The 15,730-nt window shown below is 43.6% G+C and overlaps 1 protein-coding gene across 3 annotated transcripts in view; it reads right to left on the bottom strand.

Annotated features, from left to right (window-relative positions):
• Positions 1–15,730, bottom strand: part of kcnd3 (potassium voltage-gated channel, Shal-related subfamily, member 3) — a 412,919-nt gene that overhangs the window by 49,118 nt on the left and 348,071 nt on the right. For all 3 annotated transcript variants that reach the window (XM_043716375.2, XM_043716374.2, XM_087973448.1), the window contains exon 3: positions 9,056–9,218. In XM_043716375.2, the coding sequence (XP_043572310.1) occupies positions 9,056–9,218 (163 nt within the window). The remainder of the gene's footprint in view (positions 1–9,055; positions 9,219–15,730) is intronic.

Here is a 15,730-nt window from a genome sequence, read left to right on the forward strand (position 1 = left end):
GAAATTGCGCGGGTATCCGTTTTTGGTGAATACATTGTATAGGTGTTCTTCTTCCTCTATTTGCAGTTCTGGTGTGCTGCAGTGTGTTGTGGCCCTTTTGAACAGTGTCTTGATGCAACTTCTTTTGTGTGTGTTGGGGTGGTTGCTTTCGTAGTTTAGGACTTGGTCTGTGTGTGTGGCTTTCCTGTATACCTTTGTGGTGAATTCTCCGTTCGATGTTCTTTGTACCATCACGTCTAGGAAGGAAGAAAAGGACAGCCAACTCCCATTCCTAACACCAACTTGCCACGAAACGACACGACCAGCTATCCTTAGTAGCCACACACTCAGATGACAAGCAACATGAGTTCGACTGGGACAACACTACTATTATAGGACAAGCCAAACAGAGAACAGCCAGGGAATTCCTAGAGGCATGGCACTCATCCACTGATTCAATCAACGAGCACATCGACCTGGACCCAATATATTGGCCACTGCAGCGGACAGCTGGAACTGACGACCGGAAGTGGCAGAGACAAACCACTATAAATTCCGGAGGAAACTTCACAGAACCGCTTCACAGGAGGCTCCCAAGCACTGAGGATGTCACCTAGACAGGGGACGAAACGCCTGCTACACAAATTCCCAGCTCCGCGAACAGAACCACAACTACGAGCACCTGAGCTACAAATCTTCTCCCAAATTAGATTAGATTCCATACAGTGTGGAAATAGGCCTTTTGGCCCAACCAGCCCTCACTGACCCTTCAAACAGTAACTCACTCAGACCCACTTCCCTCTGACTAATGCACCTAACACTATGGGCAATTTAGCATGGCCAATTCACCTGACCTGCACATCTTTGAACTGTGGGAGGACACTGGAGCATCTGGAGGAAACCCATGCAGACACGGGGAGAATGTGCAAACTCCACACAGACAGGTGCCCGAGGCTGGAATCGAACCTGGAACCCTAGTGCTGTTGGACTGCAGTGTTAATCACTGAGCCACAATGCTACCACTATGTCTATTCTACAGTATAGCTACTGTCTGGGGGCTTGTAGTTTACTCTCACTAGTGTCTCCTTCTCCTTGTTTTTCTAACCTCCATCTACATGGATTCTTTGTCTTCTGATCATAGATCATTTCTTGCCAATGTGCTTATTCCATCCTGTACTAACAAAGTTATCCCACCACCCAATCCTCCATGCCAGTCCTTTTGGAAAGTCAATACCCCCGAATATGACGTTCCCAGCTTTTATCTCCTTGTATCTATGTCTCCAAAATGGCTACATTATCATACCCATTAATTTGCATTTGTGCAGTCAATTCATTTATTTTGCTGTCCATACCACACACCTTCATGTAAAGAGATATTCATCTTGCCTTTTTACCATTTTTATCCCCGTTGGCCTTATTTTGTGCTGTTTTTCTCTTTATACACTTTGTCTATGTGTCACACTATGGGTAACAGGATCGAGATAGCTGCCCTATAATGCTGCCATACCCTCTTGCTTTGTAAACTCATGTTTCCCTTCTGCTGAACTCTCCCTCCGATGTGGAGGTGCCAGTGTTGGACTGGGGTGGACAAAGTCAGAAGTTGCACGACACCAGGTTATAGTCTTCACTGACAAAGGAGCAGCCTCCAAAAGCTTGTGATAACAAATAAACCTGTTGGACCATAACCTGGTGTTGTGTGACTTCTGACTTTGAACTGTCCCCATTTAATCTCTAGTCTTCAATTGCTTGGTACCATGCTGGCTTCAAGTGAAGCCAATCCCAGTGGAGCCACTCCCTTCTCCCCCAGCCCTGGTGCCTGTGGCCAGCCAGCTCAGAGTCAGTCCTTGAACTTAGGAGATTCTAAATCGCCTGTTTATTTTTTCTTCTTTTTTGTAATTTTCTCCCACGCTATCGCCTAACTGTGGTAGTGCTTATATTTTCTCCATGTTGTGTGTGTGCAGGTGTGGGATGCAGTAAAAGGCACAAGGAGTACAAATCTTTATTCAATTTCCACCACCAGGAGGAAAGAAAACACTCAAGTGGCCAGTGACAAGCAGTGCCCTTCACAACAAAGGGCAATGTTACGTGATCAAACAGTGAAGGGGAGGGCAGGGAATAAATCAAAATAGAGTTGGACAGGGAAGTCCCTTGTTTATATCTGTCAGCCAGGGCTCCATGATTGTCTCAGGTTAACAATCCCAATCAAGGATTTCATAGTCAATGGGATCTACCTGGTTCCAATCACTGCAGTTACAAAGCTTTTTGATACATTCGGGGCCAAGAAAAGTGCTACAGATATTTTAGTTAAAAATAACTTGGGACACTAACACTGTGCCAGAAGTTCCCCAAGAAAATTGCAATATGAATGCAAGTCTTTCTTTCTTGAGGAGAAAGCTGAGGTCTTTTGTTAAAAATCGCACAACACCAGGTTATAGTCCAACAGGTTTAATTGGAAGCACACTAGCTTTTGGAGCGTCGCTCCGAAAGCTAGTGTGCTTCCAAATAAACCTGTGGGACTATAATCAGGTGTTGTGTGATTTTTAACTTTGTACACCCCAGTCCAACACCGGTATCTCCAAGACAAGGTCTTTTGTGATTATGAGCTGTCTCTAATAAATCTGATAAGGAATTCAGGAGAGATGCTTTTATCTCGACAGTAGAGGGAATGTGGAGGCCACTATTGCAGACAATAGCTGAGCTCAATAGCAATTGCATTTCAAGTGAAGCTAATCAATTCTAAGGAAGAAAGGAATAAAGATTATGCTGATAGGTGAGTTGAAGAGAAATGGGAAAGGGGCCTTTGTGGAACATAAGCACTAGCACAGAGTGGTTGGGCTGAATGGTTTGAGCCTGTACTATAAATTCTATGTTTTTTATAAGATGCAGCAGTCTGTGCAATTCTGTCCTGCAGTTCTAGCCTGAATAATGCATTCAAGCCCTTGAACCCACTCCAGGTCTTGAGCACATAATGTCAAGGCAAGGTTGCGAATAATGAGCCAAATTGCTACTTGAATGCACAGGCAAATATAATAAAGTTGTGAATGCCTCCCAATATCTGACTGCAGCAAAGCTCAAATATGAACAGGCAAATAGCGAAAGGTAATATCCAGTGCTGGTGCACTGGCAAACACAAGGGTGAAAATTTATACAAATGCTTGGAATATTACGAGGTTGGAGAAAATAATATTTCATGCAGAAATGTTGTTGGAATATAGCACGCAATGATACAAGCCAATGATGAGGAGAATTAGTTAGTGCAGTGAGTTGTTGTAAATTGAAACGCATTGTTTAAAAGGGTGCCAGAATTAAATTCAATGCCAATTTGGAAAAGATCATTAGAAAAATAGTTGAGATTGCAGTACAGGAATGGAATTTGTTATATCGTTCCTATTGAGGGTTGGCAGCAGACACAGATATACTGAGCAGAATGGATCCCTTCTGTGTTTTCATTTCTATAGTTGCCTGCTTGAGGATATGGATAGCACACAGTGACAGATAAGCTGTAATCAAGTGGAGGGAATGCATTAAAGATCCCCCTAGCCTGACTGGACTTACATGGAATTATATACAAGTTACAGGAAAAGAAGTAGGTCATTCAATTCAATTAGTCTATGCAAATATTTCTCCTCCGCATGGACTTCATCCGCTGGTTTTCAAGGAAATTACTGGAAAAGTTCATAGAACATAGAACATAGAACATAGAAGAATACAGCGCAGTACAGGCCCTTTGGCCCTCGATGTTGCGCCGATCCAAGCCCACCTAACCTATACTAACCCACTATCCTCCATATACCTATCCAATGCCCGCTTAAATGCCCATAAAGAGGGAGAGTCCACCACTGCTACTGGCAGGGCATTCCATGAACTTACGACTCGCTGAGTGAAGAACCTACCCCTAACTTCAGTCCTATATCTACCCCCCCCTTAATTTAAAGCTATGCCCCCTTGTAATACCCGACTCCATACGCGGGAAAAGGTTCACACTGTCAACCCTATCTAACCCCCTAATCATCTTGTACACCTCAATCAAGTCACCCCTAAACCTTCTTTTCTCTAATGAAAACAGCCCCAAGTGTCTCAGTCTTTCCTCATACGATCTTCCTTCCATACCAGGCAACATCCTGGTAAACCTCCTCTGCACCCGTTCCAGTGCCTCCACATCCTTCCTATAGTATGGCGACCAAAACTGCACACAATATTCCAGATGCGGCCGCACCAGAGTCTTATACAACTGCATCATGACCTCAGGACTCCGGAACTCAATTCCTCTACCAATAAAAGCCAGTACGCCATATGCCTTCCTCACCGCACTATTTACCTGGGTGGCAACTTTCAGAGATCTGTGTACATGGACACCAAGATCCCTCTGCTCATCCACACTACCAAGTATCCGACCATTAGCCCAGTACCCCATCTTTTTGTTATTCTTCCCAAAGTGAATCACCTCACACTTAGCTACATTGAATTCCATTTGCCACCTTTCTGCCCAGCTCTGCAGCTTCTCTATATCCTGCTGTAACCTGCCACATCCTTCCTCACTGTCAACAACTCCTCCGACTTTCGTATCATCCGCAAACTTGCTCACCCAACCTTCTAACCCCTCTTCCAGGTCATTTATAAAAATGACAAACAGCAATGGTCCCAAAACAGATCCTTGCGGAACACCGCTAGTGACGGCACTCCATGAAGAAACTCTGCCATCAACTACTACCCTCTGTCTTCTTCCATCCAGCCAATTCCTAATCCAAACCTCCAACTCACCCTCAATGCCATATCTCCGTATTTTCTGCAGTAGCCTACCATGGGGAACCTTATCAAACGCCTTACTAAAATCCATATATACCACATCTACCGCTTTCCCCTCATCAACCTCCTTCGTCACCTTTTCAAAGAATTCAATAAGGTTTGTGAGGCACGACCTGCCCTTCACAAAACCATGCTGACTATCCTTGATCACATTATTCCTATCCAGATGTGCATAAATCCTATCCCTTACAATTCTCTCTAAGACTTTGCCCACAACAGAAGTGAGACTCACCGGCCTATAGTTACTAGGGTTATCCCTACTCCCCTTTTTGAACAAGGGAACCACATTTGCTATCCTCCAGTCTTCTGGCACTACTCCTGTAGACAAAGAGGACATAAAAATCAAGGCCAATGGCTCTGCAATCTCCTCCCTTGCTTCCCAGAGAATCCTAGGATAAATGCCATCAGGCCCAGGGGACTTATCTATTTTCACCTTTTCCAGGATTTCCAACACCTCTTCTCTACATACCTCAAAGCCATCCATTCTACTTATTTGTGACTCAGTATTCACATCGACGACAATGCCCTGTTCCTGAGTAAATACTGAAGAAAAGTATTCATTCAGTGTCTCCCCAATCTCTTCCGGCTCCACACGCAACTTCCCACTACTATCCTTGACTGGACCTATTCCTACCCTAGTCATTCTTTTATTCCTAACATACCTATAGAAAGCCTTAGGGTTTTCCCTAATCCTACCGACTAAGGACCTTTCATGTCCCCTCCTTGCTGCTCTTAGCTCTCTCTTCAGGTCCTTCCTGGCTACCCGATAACTCTCAATCGCCCCAATTGAACCTTCACGTCTCATCTTGAGATAGGCCGCCCTCTTCCATTTAACAAGGGATTCCAATTCCTTATTAAACCACGGCTCCCTCGCACGACCCTTTCCTCCCTGCCTGACAGGTACATAATTATCAAGGACACTCAATAGTTGCTCCTTGAACAAGCTCCACATATCATTTACACTCTTGCCTTGGAGTCTTCAGTTCTGAGGAAGAATCACGCGATCTTAAACGTTAACTCTGATTTCTCGCCACGGATGCAGTCAGATCTGCTGAACATGTTCAGCAATTCTGTTTTCGTTTTAGATTTGCAGCATCTGCAGTTCTTTTGTTTTTAAAAGAAGCAGCGAGTTGGATAGTTGATGTTTATATATTTTCACGATGGTTGATAGCTCGTTTTAATTTTTCCAAACTCCATAAATTCGAGAAGATCCCATAGATTGAGCAATGTACAACTCCTTTATTTAAGTTGTTAATTTAAGTTGATTTTATTTAATTTGACCTAATCTAAGTTGTTAGGTTAGTCTAGCATAATTTAAGCTAATTTAAACTAATTTGCTAAATCCAACTATTTGTCGAACGTGGAAAGATCGTTCCGTACCTTTGTGATAGTTTTGGTTTGTTTTGTAGAGTAGTAGGTATTTATTGTTAATGGTTTTGTAACAGAAGATCGCTATACTACCTTTTGTACTTTTATAATTTTATAAAAAATAAAAACATTTTTCAATAAAAGAAGGGAGGGGGAGAGAGAAGCAGAAGCTACAGGTTAGTTAGCTTGTCATTGGGAAATGTTAGAAGCTACTGGTAAAGGTTATAGCAGGGCACTGAGATAAGTTGAAGATAATCAGGCAAAGTTAGCATGGTTTTGTGAAAGGGAAGTTAATTTTAACTAATCTGTTGAGGAAATTGCATATGAATTTAAGGGAACTGATGGATATATTGTACTTAGATTTCTAGGAAGGTAATTGATAAAGTGTCACATTAAAAGTTATTGTGGAACGTAAAAGCTCATGGTGTAGGGGCTAGTATATTGAGATGGATAAAAGATTGGCTGACTGACAGGATGTGGAGTGTAGGCTTAAATGGATTTTTGTTTGCGCTAGTGGAAAGAATGGTGTGCCACAGGGATTGGTGCTGCGAGCTCTGCTGTTTACATGTATAACAATTACTTTCATGACAGTAATCATGCTCAGAATGAGAGGAACTTCGGGGGTTCAGACATTTGACGTATATGCTTGACAGAAGAGCCAATGGTGCGAAGCTACCATCTCTGGGAATATGACTGAATGCCTCTAAATAGAATCCCTCAATATCAACAAACACATCGACCTGGACCCAATATTCCGGCCACTGCAGCGGACAGTTGGAACTGACAACCGGAAGCGGCAGATACAAACCACTATAAATGCCGGAGGAAACAACACAGAAGCGCTTCACAGGAGGCTGCCAAGCACTGGGGATGTCACCTAGACAGGGGACGAAACGTCTGCTACACAAATTCCCAGCTTGGCGAACAGAACCACAACAAGGAGAATACATTGCTCAGTGGACATAATAAGGCCAACAAAATTAATGTAGATAGATTATTGGAGTGGGCAAATATCTGGCAAATGAAGTATTATGTGGGAAAATGTTAAATTGTCCATTTTGGTAGGAAGAATAAAAAAACAAGCATATTATCTAAAAGGTAAAAGATTACATGGTTCGGAGATGCAGCAGGATCTGGGTGTCCATGTGTATTAATCAAAAAAAGTTAGTATGCTGGTACAGCAAGTAATTAGGAAAGTTAGTTGAATGTTATAATTTATTGCAAAAGGGAATTGAAAACAAAAGGAGGCTATCGTACATGGCTCTGATGAGATCTCATCTGGAATACTGTGTACACTATTGATCACCTTATTTAATAAAGAATGTAAATATGTTGGAGGCAGTTCAGCGAATGTTTAAGCGACTTGTATCTGGAATGAGCAGGTTTTGTTATGAGGAAAGTTGGGACAGGCTCAGGTTGTATCCACTGGAGTTTAGAAGAGTTTGAGGCTGCTCACTTGATTGAAGACTCTGAACAGTTCTGACCGGGTGATTGTGGAAAAGATATTTCCTCTAAAGTGGGAATCTACAACCATGTAACAATGAGAGGTCACCCATTCCTAACTGACATGAGGCAGGAAGACAGAAGACTCACACAGAAGGTTGTGAGTCTTTGAAACTCTCTTCCTGCCATTTTGTGGAACACGGCCTTTGAATATTTGTTCAGCAGAAGTGCTCAGATATTTAGCAAGCAATGGGGGAAGAGGTTATCAGGATTAATGTGGATTTGAGGTTCCATCAGATCAACCATAATCCTATGATGGCCTGAAGGCCTAGATCGCCTTTTTTCACTCCTTGATCATATGTTCATCCATAAAGCTCCTTTTTCTCCATATCTAACCATATCACATGTCCTTCTATTCTTTTCTTACTTCCTTCGCTTCCCAATAGACAGTCAGAGAGTCCATCAGCACAAAAACAGACCCTTTAGTCCAACCAGCCCATAATTTCAAATTAAACTCATCCCACCTGCCTGCTCCTGGCCCACATCCCTCCAATCTTTTCCCATTCATATACTAACACAAATGTCTTTTAAACATTGTAACTATACCTGCATCCATCACTTCCTCTGGGAATTCATTCCACACACGAACCACCCTCTGTGTAAAAAAAAAGCCCCCATGACTATTTTAAATCTTTCTCTTCTCACCTTAAAAATATGCCCCCCCATTTTGAAATTCCCCACCCTAGGGAAAGATACCAACTATTCACCTTATCTATGCCTCAACAATTTTATAAACCTCTATAAGGTCTCCCCTCAACCTCCTACAGTCCTAGCCTATCCAGCCTCTCCTTATTACTCAACTCTCCAGGCCCGGCAACATCTTAGTAGGTCTCTTCTGAACCCACTCTAGTTTAATAATATCCGTTCTATAACAAGGAGACACAGCGCTCCCGAAGAGGCCTCCCCAATGTCCTGTACAACCTCCCACAACTGCTCGTGGTAGCAGGATGGGTTTTCTCACTGACCTCTGAATTCCTTATTGGATTTATAGGAACAATCTTATGCTAATGGGCCTTAGAATCATGGCTAGATTCACAGGTAAGTTGTAACATCTTCTCTACACCTTTCCTATGAAATCCTTCCATTACACTGACAGTGTCTATCAGGCCATGCCCTTTGACTTGATCTGTTTGGAGGATGGAATAGGTTGGAGGGGATGAGTGGCATCCTCCTGTTCCTGTGCAGTTTTGTAGATGGTACATAGGTAAGAATTGCACAGAAATATGCACAATGGTGGGCAATTTCTGGCTTGGATTTGGTTTGGCCGTGAGGGTAAGAACGTCCATTGATCTGGTTGTTGTGTGTGGGGGTTGGAGTTGAACTTCTGTCTCGTGATTCTCAGTGCTTTTTAGCCACTCAGAGAATCAGATGCGCAAGAGACTGGGACAGACGGTGTTACCTTTTGTGCCCGTCGCTTGTCTGCTCGCTGGTTCTGATGGTAGATCCTGCTGAAGTTGGAGACAATGACTGGTACAGGCAGAGCAATCACCAGCACACCACTCAACGAACAGATGGAGCCAAAAATCTTCCCAGCGATTGTCTTTGGTACCATGTCACCATAGCTACAGGAGAAAAGAAGATTGCATTAGAGTAGAGAAGCCCACACCAGATGGGGAATAATGGTTCAAGAAGGAAGCTCATTCCTGCATGAGTATATGAACACTCAAATTAGGAACAGAGGTAGGCCATTTGGCCCCTCAAACCTACTGCACCATTCAATCAGATCCTAGCTTATTTGAATTCCACATTCCCATCTATCCTCAATAACTTGCCTAGCTTTGTTTTAAAAGTATTCAATGACCCTGACTCCACAAATCTACCAGGTCAATGAGTTCAAAAGTCATACAGCTCTCTGAGAGAAAAAGAAACATTCTCTTCAGCTCTGTCCTCTGACCAACATCTTGAGGGCAATTAGGGATAGGCAACAAATCCTGGTCTGGCCAGTGACACACGCATCCTGGGAAAGAATGGGAAATATCCCACTTTCTGATCATTTTCCTTGGTCACTTTTAATTATTACATTAGCCCAATTCACAGTATCATCTATTTCCCCAATGTCTGTGTCTCATCCACAAGGTACAAGGCAGGAGTGCAATGGAATACTCTCCACTTATCTGGATGACTGCAGCTCCAACAACACTCAAGAAGTCGGAACGTAGAACAGTACAGCATAGGAACAGGCCCTTCGGCCCATCTGTGTTGACCATGATGGCATTCTAAACTAATCTGATCTGCCTGTAAGCTCAACAGCCAAGCACAGAGAAACCTTTGGGATTGACATCCCATTCATCAGCTCCAACATTCATCCCCTGCACCAGTCATAGGTAGCATGGTGTCCAATGTACATGACGCACAGAAGCAACTTTGTAAGGCAAGGCTTAGCAAAGTTCCTCAGAGTGACGATCACTGACAATCTGTCCTTGACTTCCCATGTCGATATGATGATCAAGAAGGCACAACAATGCCTCTGCTTCCTCAGGCAGCTCAGGAATGTTGGCATGTCCATAAGGACCCTCACCAACTTTTACAGGTGCACCATTGAGAGCAGACTGTCCAGGTGCATAATGGCCTGTTATGGCAACCGCTCTGCCAGGACTGTAAGAAACTGCAGAAGGTGGTTTGCACAGCCCTGACCATTACAGAAACCAACCTCCCAGCCATGGGCTCCATTTACAAGGCTTGCTGCTGTGGAAAGGCTGCCAACATCATCAAAGTCTCCCACCTGCCCTCAACCCTACCCAGGTAATGTTCTTCTACAACCTCTTCCATCAGGCAGAAGATACAGAAGCCTGAACACAAGTACCAGAAAGTTCAGGGACAGTTTCTTCCCAGCTGTTATTAGACTAATTAATGGACTCTCTCACCTCAAATAATGAACTTGCTAATGTTGCTCTCACCTAGTGCACATCCTGTGCAATGTAACCCGTATGCCTCATTTAAGTTTCTTTGATCTGTCATTCTTGCTTACTATGATATGCCTGGACTGCTCATAAACAAAGCTTTTCACTGTACTTCGGTACACATGACAAAAAAATCAATCAATCAATTGGGGATTGGGAACTCAGGTGAGGTGGCCAGACGAAGCTCTGACTGAGTTATAACATCTGTGCTCCCGTGCAAACACATAATTGTTCATAGAATCCCTACAGTGTGGAAGCAGGCCATTTGGCCCATTGATTCCATTCCAACCCTCTGAAGAGCATTCTAGCCAGACCATCCCCTGACTCTGTTCTGATAACCCTGCATTTCCCATGACTAATCCAAACAGCATGGAAACTATGGGCAATTTAGCATGACCAAACCAGCCTAACCTGCACTCTTTGGACTGTGGGAGGAAACTGGAGCCCCCGGAGGAAACCCACGTAGATATAAAAAGAATGTGCAAACTGCACACAGATGGTCATCCGAGGGTGGAATTGAACCCGGGTCCCTGGTACTGTGAGGCAGCAATGCTAACCACTGAACCACCATGCTGTCCCAAAGCAGTGCAGCACAGAATGAGGTCATTTGGCCCCTTCTGTCTGCCCCATTCGAACAGGCTCCTGTTCTCGTAGGTCCCTACCCTACACCACCAATATCCCTACACACACATCCTAACTTGAACCTCATGACCTGTCCTAGTTATTCCTAACCTTACTATGGGCAGCGCTACACTACCCTTGAGTCATGAAAGTGTGTCACCATCACCTTCTCAAGGGCAATTATGGATGGGTAATAAATGCTGGACCAGCCAGCAACAACAATATCCTCAGAATGAAAGAGAAACTTCACATCTCCATTCGGTTTCTGCGTTCTGATTCTACAGGACCCTTTCAAGCCTCAGATCTCATCACTTGACTTTCCTTGGAGAAAGTGAGGACTGCAGGTGCTGGAGATCAGAGTTGAGAGTGTGGTGCTGGAAAAGCACAGCAAATCAGGCAGCATCCGAGGAGCAGGAAAATCGATGTTTCGGGCATAAGCCCTTCATCAGGAATGAGGTTTGTGGGCTGGGGATCTGAGAGATAAATGGGAGGGTGGAAGGTAGCTGGGAGTGCGATAGGTAGGTGGAGGTGGGGGTAAAGGTGATAGGTCGGAGGGGAGGGTGGAGAGGATAGGTGGGAAGGAAGATGGACAGGTAGGACAGGTCATGAGGGTGGTGCTGAGTTGGAAGGTTGGAATTGGGGTAAGGGGGGGAGGGAAAATGAGGAAATTGGTGAAGTCCACATTGATGCCCTGGGGTTGACTTTCCTTCGCAGTCTCTGTAAGTTCTATCTATAGTCTCAGGAGCACTTGGTGCTGAGGTTATAGTGGCTTATCAGGAAATACTCAAGAGAAAACAATACTGCATTTGTTTTCTTTTCAAAAGCCCATCAGCTCACATAGCCACTGCAAGCTGCCTCACATATAACTTCATTCCATCAACATGAGTTAGTATTAGATCAGATATTGGCAGTGACAGGTCCCAAAGTCTGTCACTTGGGCAGATATTTGCATTTTTTTCATCTGAATCATTTACCAACATTCAGTTACCAGTGAATAAAATATTCATTATTTTATTGCCTGCAAACCACTCCTAGCTATTTGTTTATTCTGTGTAGAAACTTCCAGAACCCCTCGATTAGATTCCAACCTGCAACTTCTTCATTTATGTAAGTCTCGCTCTCTGCTGCTATTGCTGCCTGGAATCTAATCTCTTCCTGTTTTGCTTTTATCCCATGATGATGGGCAGCCTGCAGATACTGCTAAGATTCTGAGTGACAGGATTAAATGATGACAGCTGCAATCCCTGTCACTGTCTCTCATCATCTTTTCTGATATTTGGGGATCACGCATGGTCAGGACCTGTCATTTAAGTTTGGTTTCAGGTCAAAGGATGCTTACTGACTGATGTTTGAAGCCCCCTCACTTAGCAATTTACAATTCCTTGCTTTTTAAAGTGAGTGAATCCAGCACTGAGAAGCCCTGTAGGTGTTTCAGGGGGTTTGTGTGTGCATGCTTCATTTCAATATGTCAAAAACATTTTACTCAGCTGTTTCCACCACCAACATAAGCCCCCAACCCAAACTCTGCAATTCATTTTGTAATTCTAAGTTTCTTAGACTACACTGTAGTTAGATGTTTCTGAGAGTTTTTTATTCATTCACTCGTGGGACTTAGATGTCGCTGGTTGGTCAGCATTTATTACCCATCCCTGTATGCCTTTGAACCGAGTGGCTTGCTAGGCCATTTCAGAGGGCAGTTAAGACTCAACCACATTGCTGTGGGTCTGGAGTCACATCTAGGCTAGACCAGGTAAAGATGGCAGATTTCCTTCACTGAAGGACATTAGTGAACCAGATTTTTTTTTTGACAACATTTTCATGGTCATCATTAGACTTGTATTTCCAGATTATCATTGAATTCAAATCCCACCATCTCCCATGATGGGATTTGAACCTGCATCCACAGGATTCAAGCTGAGTTTCCAAATGAATAGCCTAGTGGTACTATTGCTAGACTATCACCTCCCCAACAATGGGCCAATTTTGATTCTAAATGCATTGGAAACTCTGTTTCTGAACATCAGTCATATTTCTGTTGGACTTCTCCTGCAACTTAGACCTTTTATGTTCTCTGATTGTCGAACTTTTTGATTTCACGTATTAGCCTGCATTTATGGTTCATATAGTTCAAAATTCCAAGGTGCTTCACAGAAGTGGTACCAGGGAGAATTTGACACCGAGTCACATGAGAGTATTTTGAATCAGTTTATCAAGATAGGGTTTAGTAGCCATCTACAAGCCACTGAGGTATATTGCAGTTCATCTGTGTCCTCGATGGTCTTGTGTTAGGGTCTCTGTTAGAAGGTTGGAACTAATGCAGCTCAAAACAAAGAGCTCTCCTTCGAGAGAGAAAGGCCAAGAGGACATCTGACAGAGGTTTCCAAAATCAGGAGCAGGCTGAATTGTGTAGATAAGGAGGGATGCTTTCTCAAAGGAAGAAGAATGAGAGGGTATAGATTTGAAGTTATTTGCAAAAGAGCAAAGGGAGATATAGGAGAAATTATTTTTATTGAGCAAATTGATAGGGAATGGAGTACACGGTCTTGAAAAATGGTGGAGGCAGGTTCAATTGAGGGCATTGGATATTTATCTGGATAAAAATGATGTGGAAGGGTATGGGGAGAAAGCAAAAGATTGGCACCAAGTGATAATGCTCATTCAATGAACTGGTGAAAGCATGATGGGTTGAATGGCCTTTTCTTGCATGGCCAGACTCCTTGGATAGAAACGGTGCCCTGGGATATGGGGAAAGCACAGGAGATTACCACCAGGTAATAGAATTGGGAAAATGGGCTGAATGGTCTCCACCTATGCAAGAACGAGTCTGTGATGTCATTGTATCTATGTTGTTAATAAATAATGTTTGAGAAGGCCTTGACATTTGACTGGAGCTCATATGAAGAACAAGGACAACCATACACTGAAACACATCTGACCAAAAGCTTCAGTCAAAAAAGTAGGTTTTAACAGGGACTTAGACAATGAAATGGCAGCACAGTGGTTCAATGGCTAGTACTGCTGCCTTACACCACTAGAGACTCGGGTTTGATCCCACCCTTGGGCAATTAGCTCTGTGGAATTTGGATGTTTTCCCTGTGTCTGTGTGGGTTTCCTTTCGGTACTCCAGTTTCCTCTCACACAATAAAGATTTGCAGGTTAGGTTGATTGGCCATGGGAAATACAGTGTTACAGGGATACTGTAAGAGGTGGGTCTGGGTGGAATGCTCTTCAGAGGGTTGGTGTGGACTTGATGGGCCAAATGGCCCACTGTATAGATGCTATGAAAGTAGCAAAGCAAAGAGTAAAGGTTTAGGAAGGGCGTATCAGACCTTAAGTGAGGACTTTGCAGAAGAAGACACACCTGCCGATGGTGGAGATATCTTCCATCATCTTTGTTTACCCCAATAGGGTACAGTTCTCCTGGTGATCAAACTGCCAAACATCTTCGCAGGCCACTATCTGTGTCTATGTGTCAATCACCAATGTCTGTTCTTTATTTCCCTCCAAGCCAAGGGAGACTGAAGAATGACAGGAGCCAGGTCTATTTCTCTTTCTGCCCCATGTGTATCTTCATCGCCTCTGTCCTGGGTGAGGATGTCTCAGCTCTTTTGGATGCATTAGAGAATGCTGTCAGTCTTTTACTCTTCAAAGTCATGGTAGTGTTGGACCAGCCTTCCCCCTGATTTTGGAATAAGATTAATTCAGGTTTGGTACAAAGGGCCAAATACTGGAGTTTCTCAAAATAGATTAATCTCCAGAGCGTTCCAAACAAAAATTGGCAGCATCAAATAAATTGTACTTTTCCATTTCTGTGGTTATATAAAATGATTGTTTGATGGCAACTGGGGATGGGAGGAGTGGTATAATAGAATCCCTACAGTGTGGAAGCAGGCCATTTAGCCCATTGATTTGACACTGTCCCTCTGAAAAGCAGCACACCCAGACCCAGACCCCCTCCTTGCCCTGTAACCCTGCATTTCCCATGGCCATTCCATCTGACCTGCACATGTGCGGACTGTGGGAGGAAACTGGAGCTCCCAGAGGAAACCCACACAGACACATGGAGAATGTACAAACTCCACACAGACAGTCACCTGAGGGTGGAATTGAACCCTGGTTGTAACCACTGAGCCACTGTGCTATCCTAACACTGTTACACTATCAAGATTAACCCTATCAGATGACAAAACATTGTTATTCATTTACAGGTTATAACTATCGCTGGCAACACCCATATTTATTGCCCTTGAAGTGAATGGTTTGCTCAGCCAGTCAGAGGGCAGTTAAGAGGAAACCCGTTGCTGTAGGTCTGGAGTCACATGTAGGCCAGGCCAAGTAAAGTTGGCAGATTTCCTTCCCTAAAGGGCATTCATGAACTGGAAACAGAAACAGAAATTGCTGGAGAAACTCAGCAGATCTGACAGCATCCGTGGAGAGAAAGCACAGTTAACTCTTTGGATCCAGTGACCCTTCTGCAGAACCAGATGGGTTTTTATTGACAATTTGGAATTTTCATGGGCATTATTACCCTTGCTAACTTTTTAATTCCAGCT

Source organism: Chiloscyllium plagiosum, unplaced genomic scaffold, assembly GCF_037043375.1.
Source record: "Chiloscyllium plagiosum isolate Xiang-an unplaced genomic scaffold, Cpla_swu_hap1 HiC_scaffold_26, whole genome shotgun sequence".
Taxonomy (NCBI): domain Eukaryota; kingdom Metazoa; phylum Chordata; class Chondrichthyes; order Orectolobiformes; family Hemiscylliidae; genus Chiloscyllium; species Chiloscyllium plagiosum.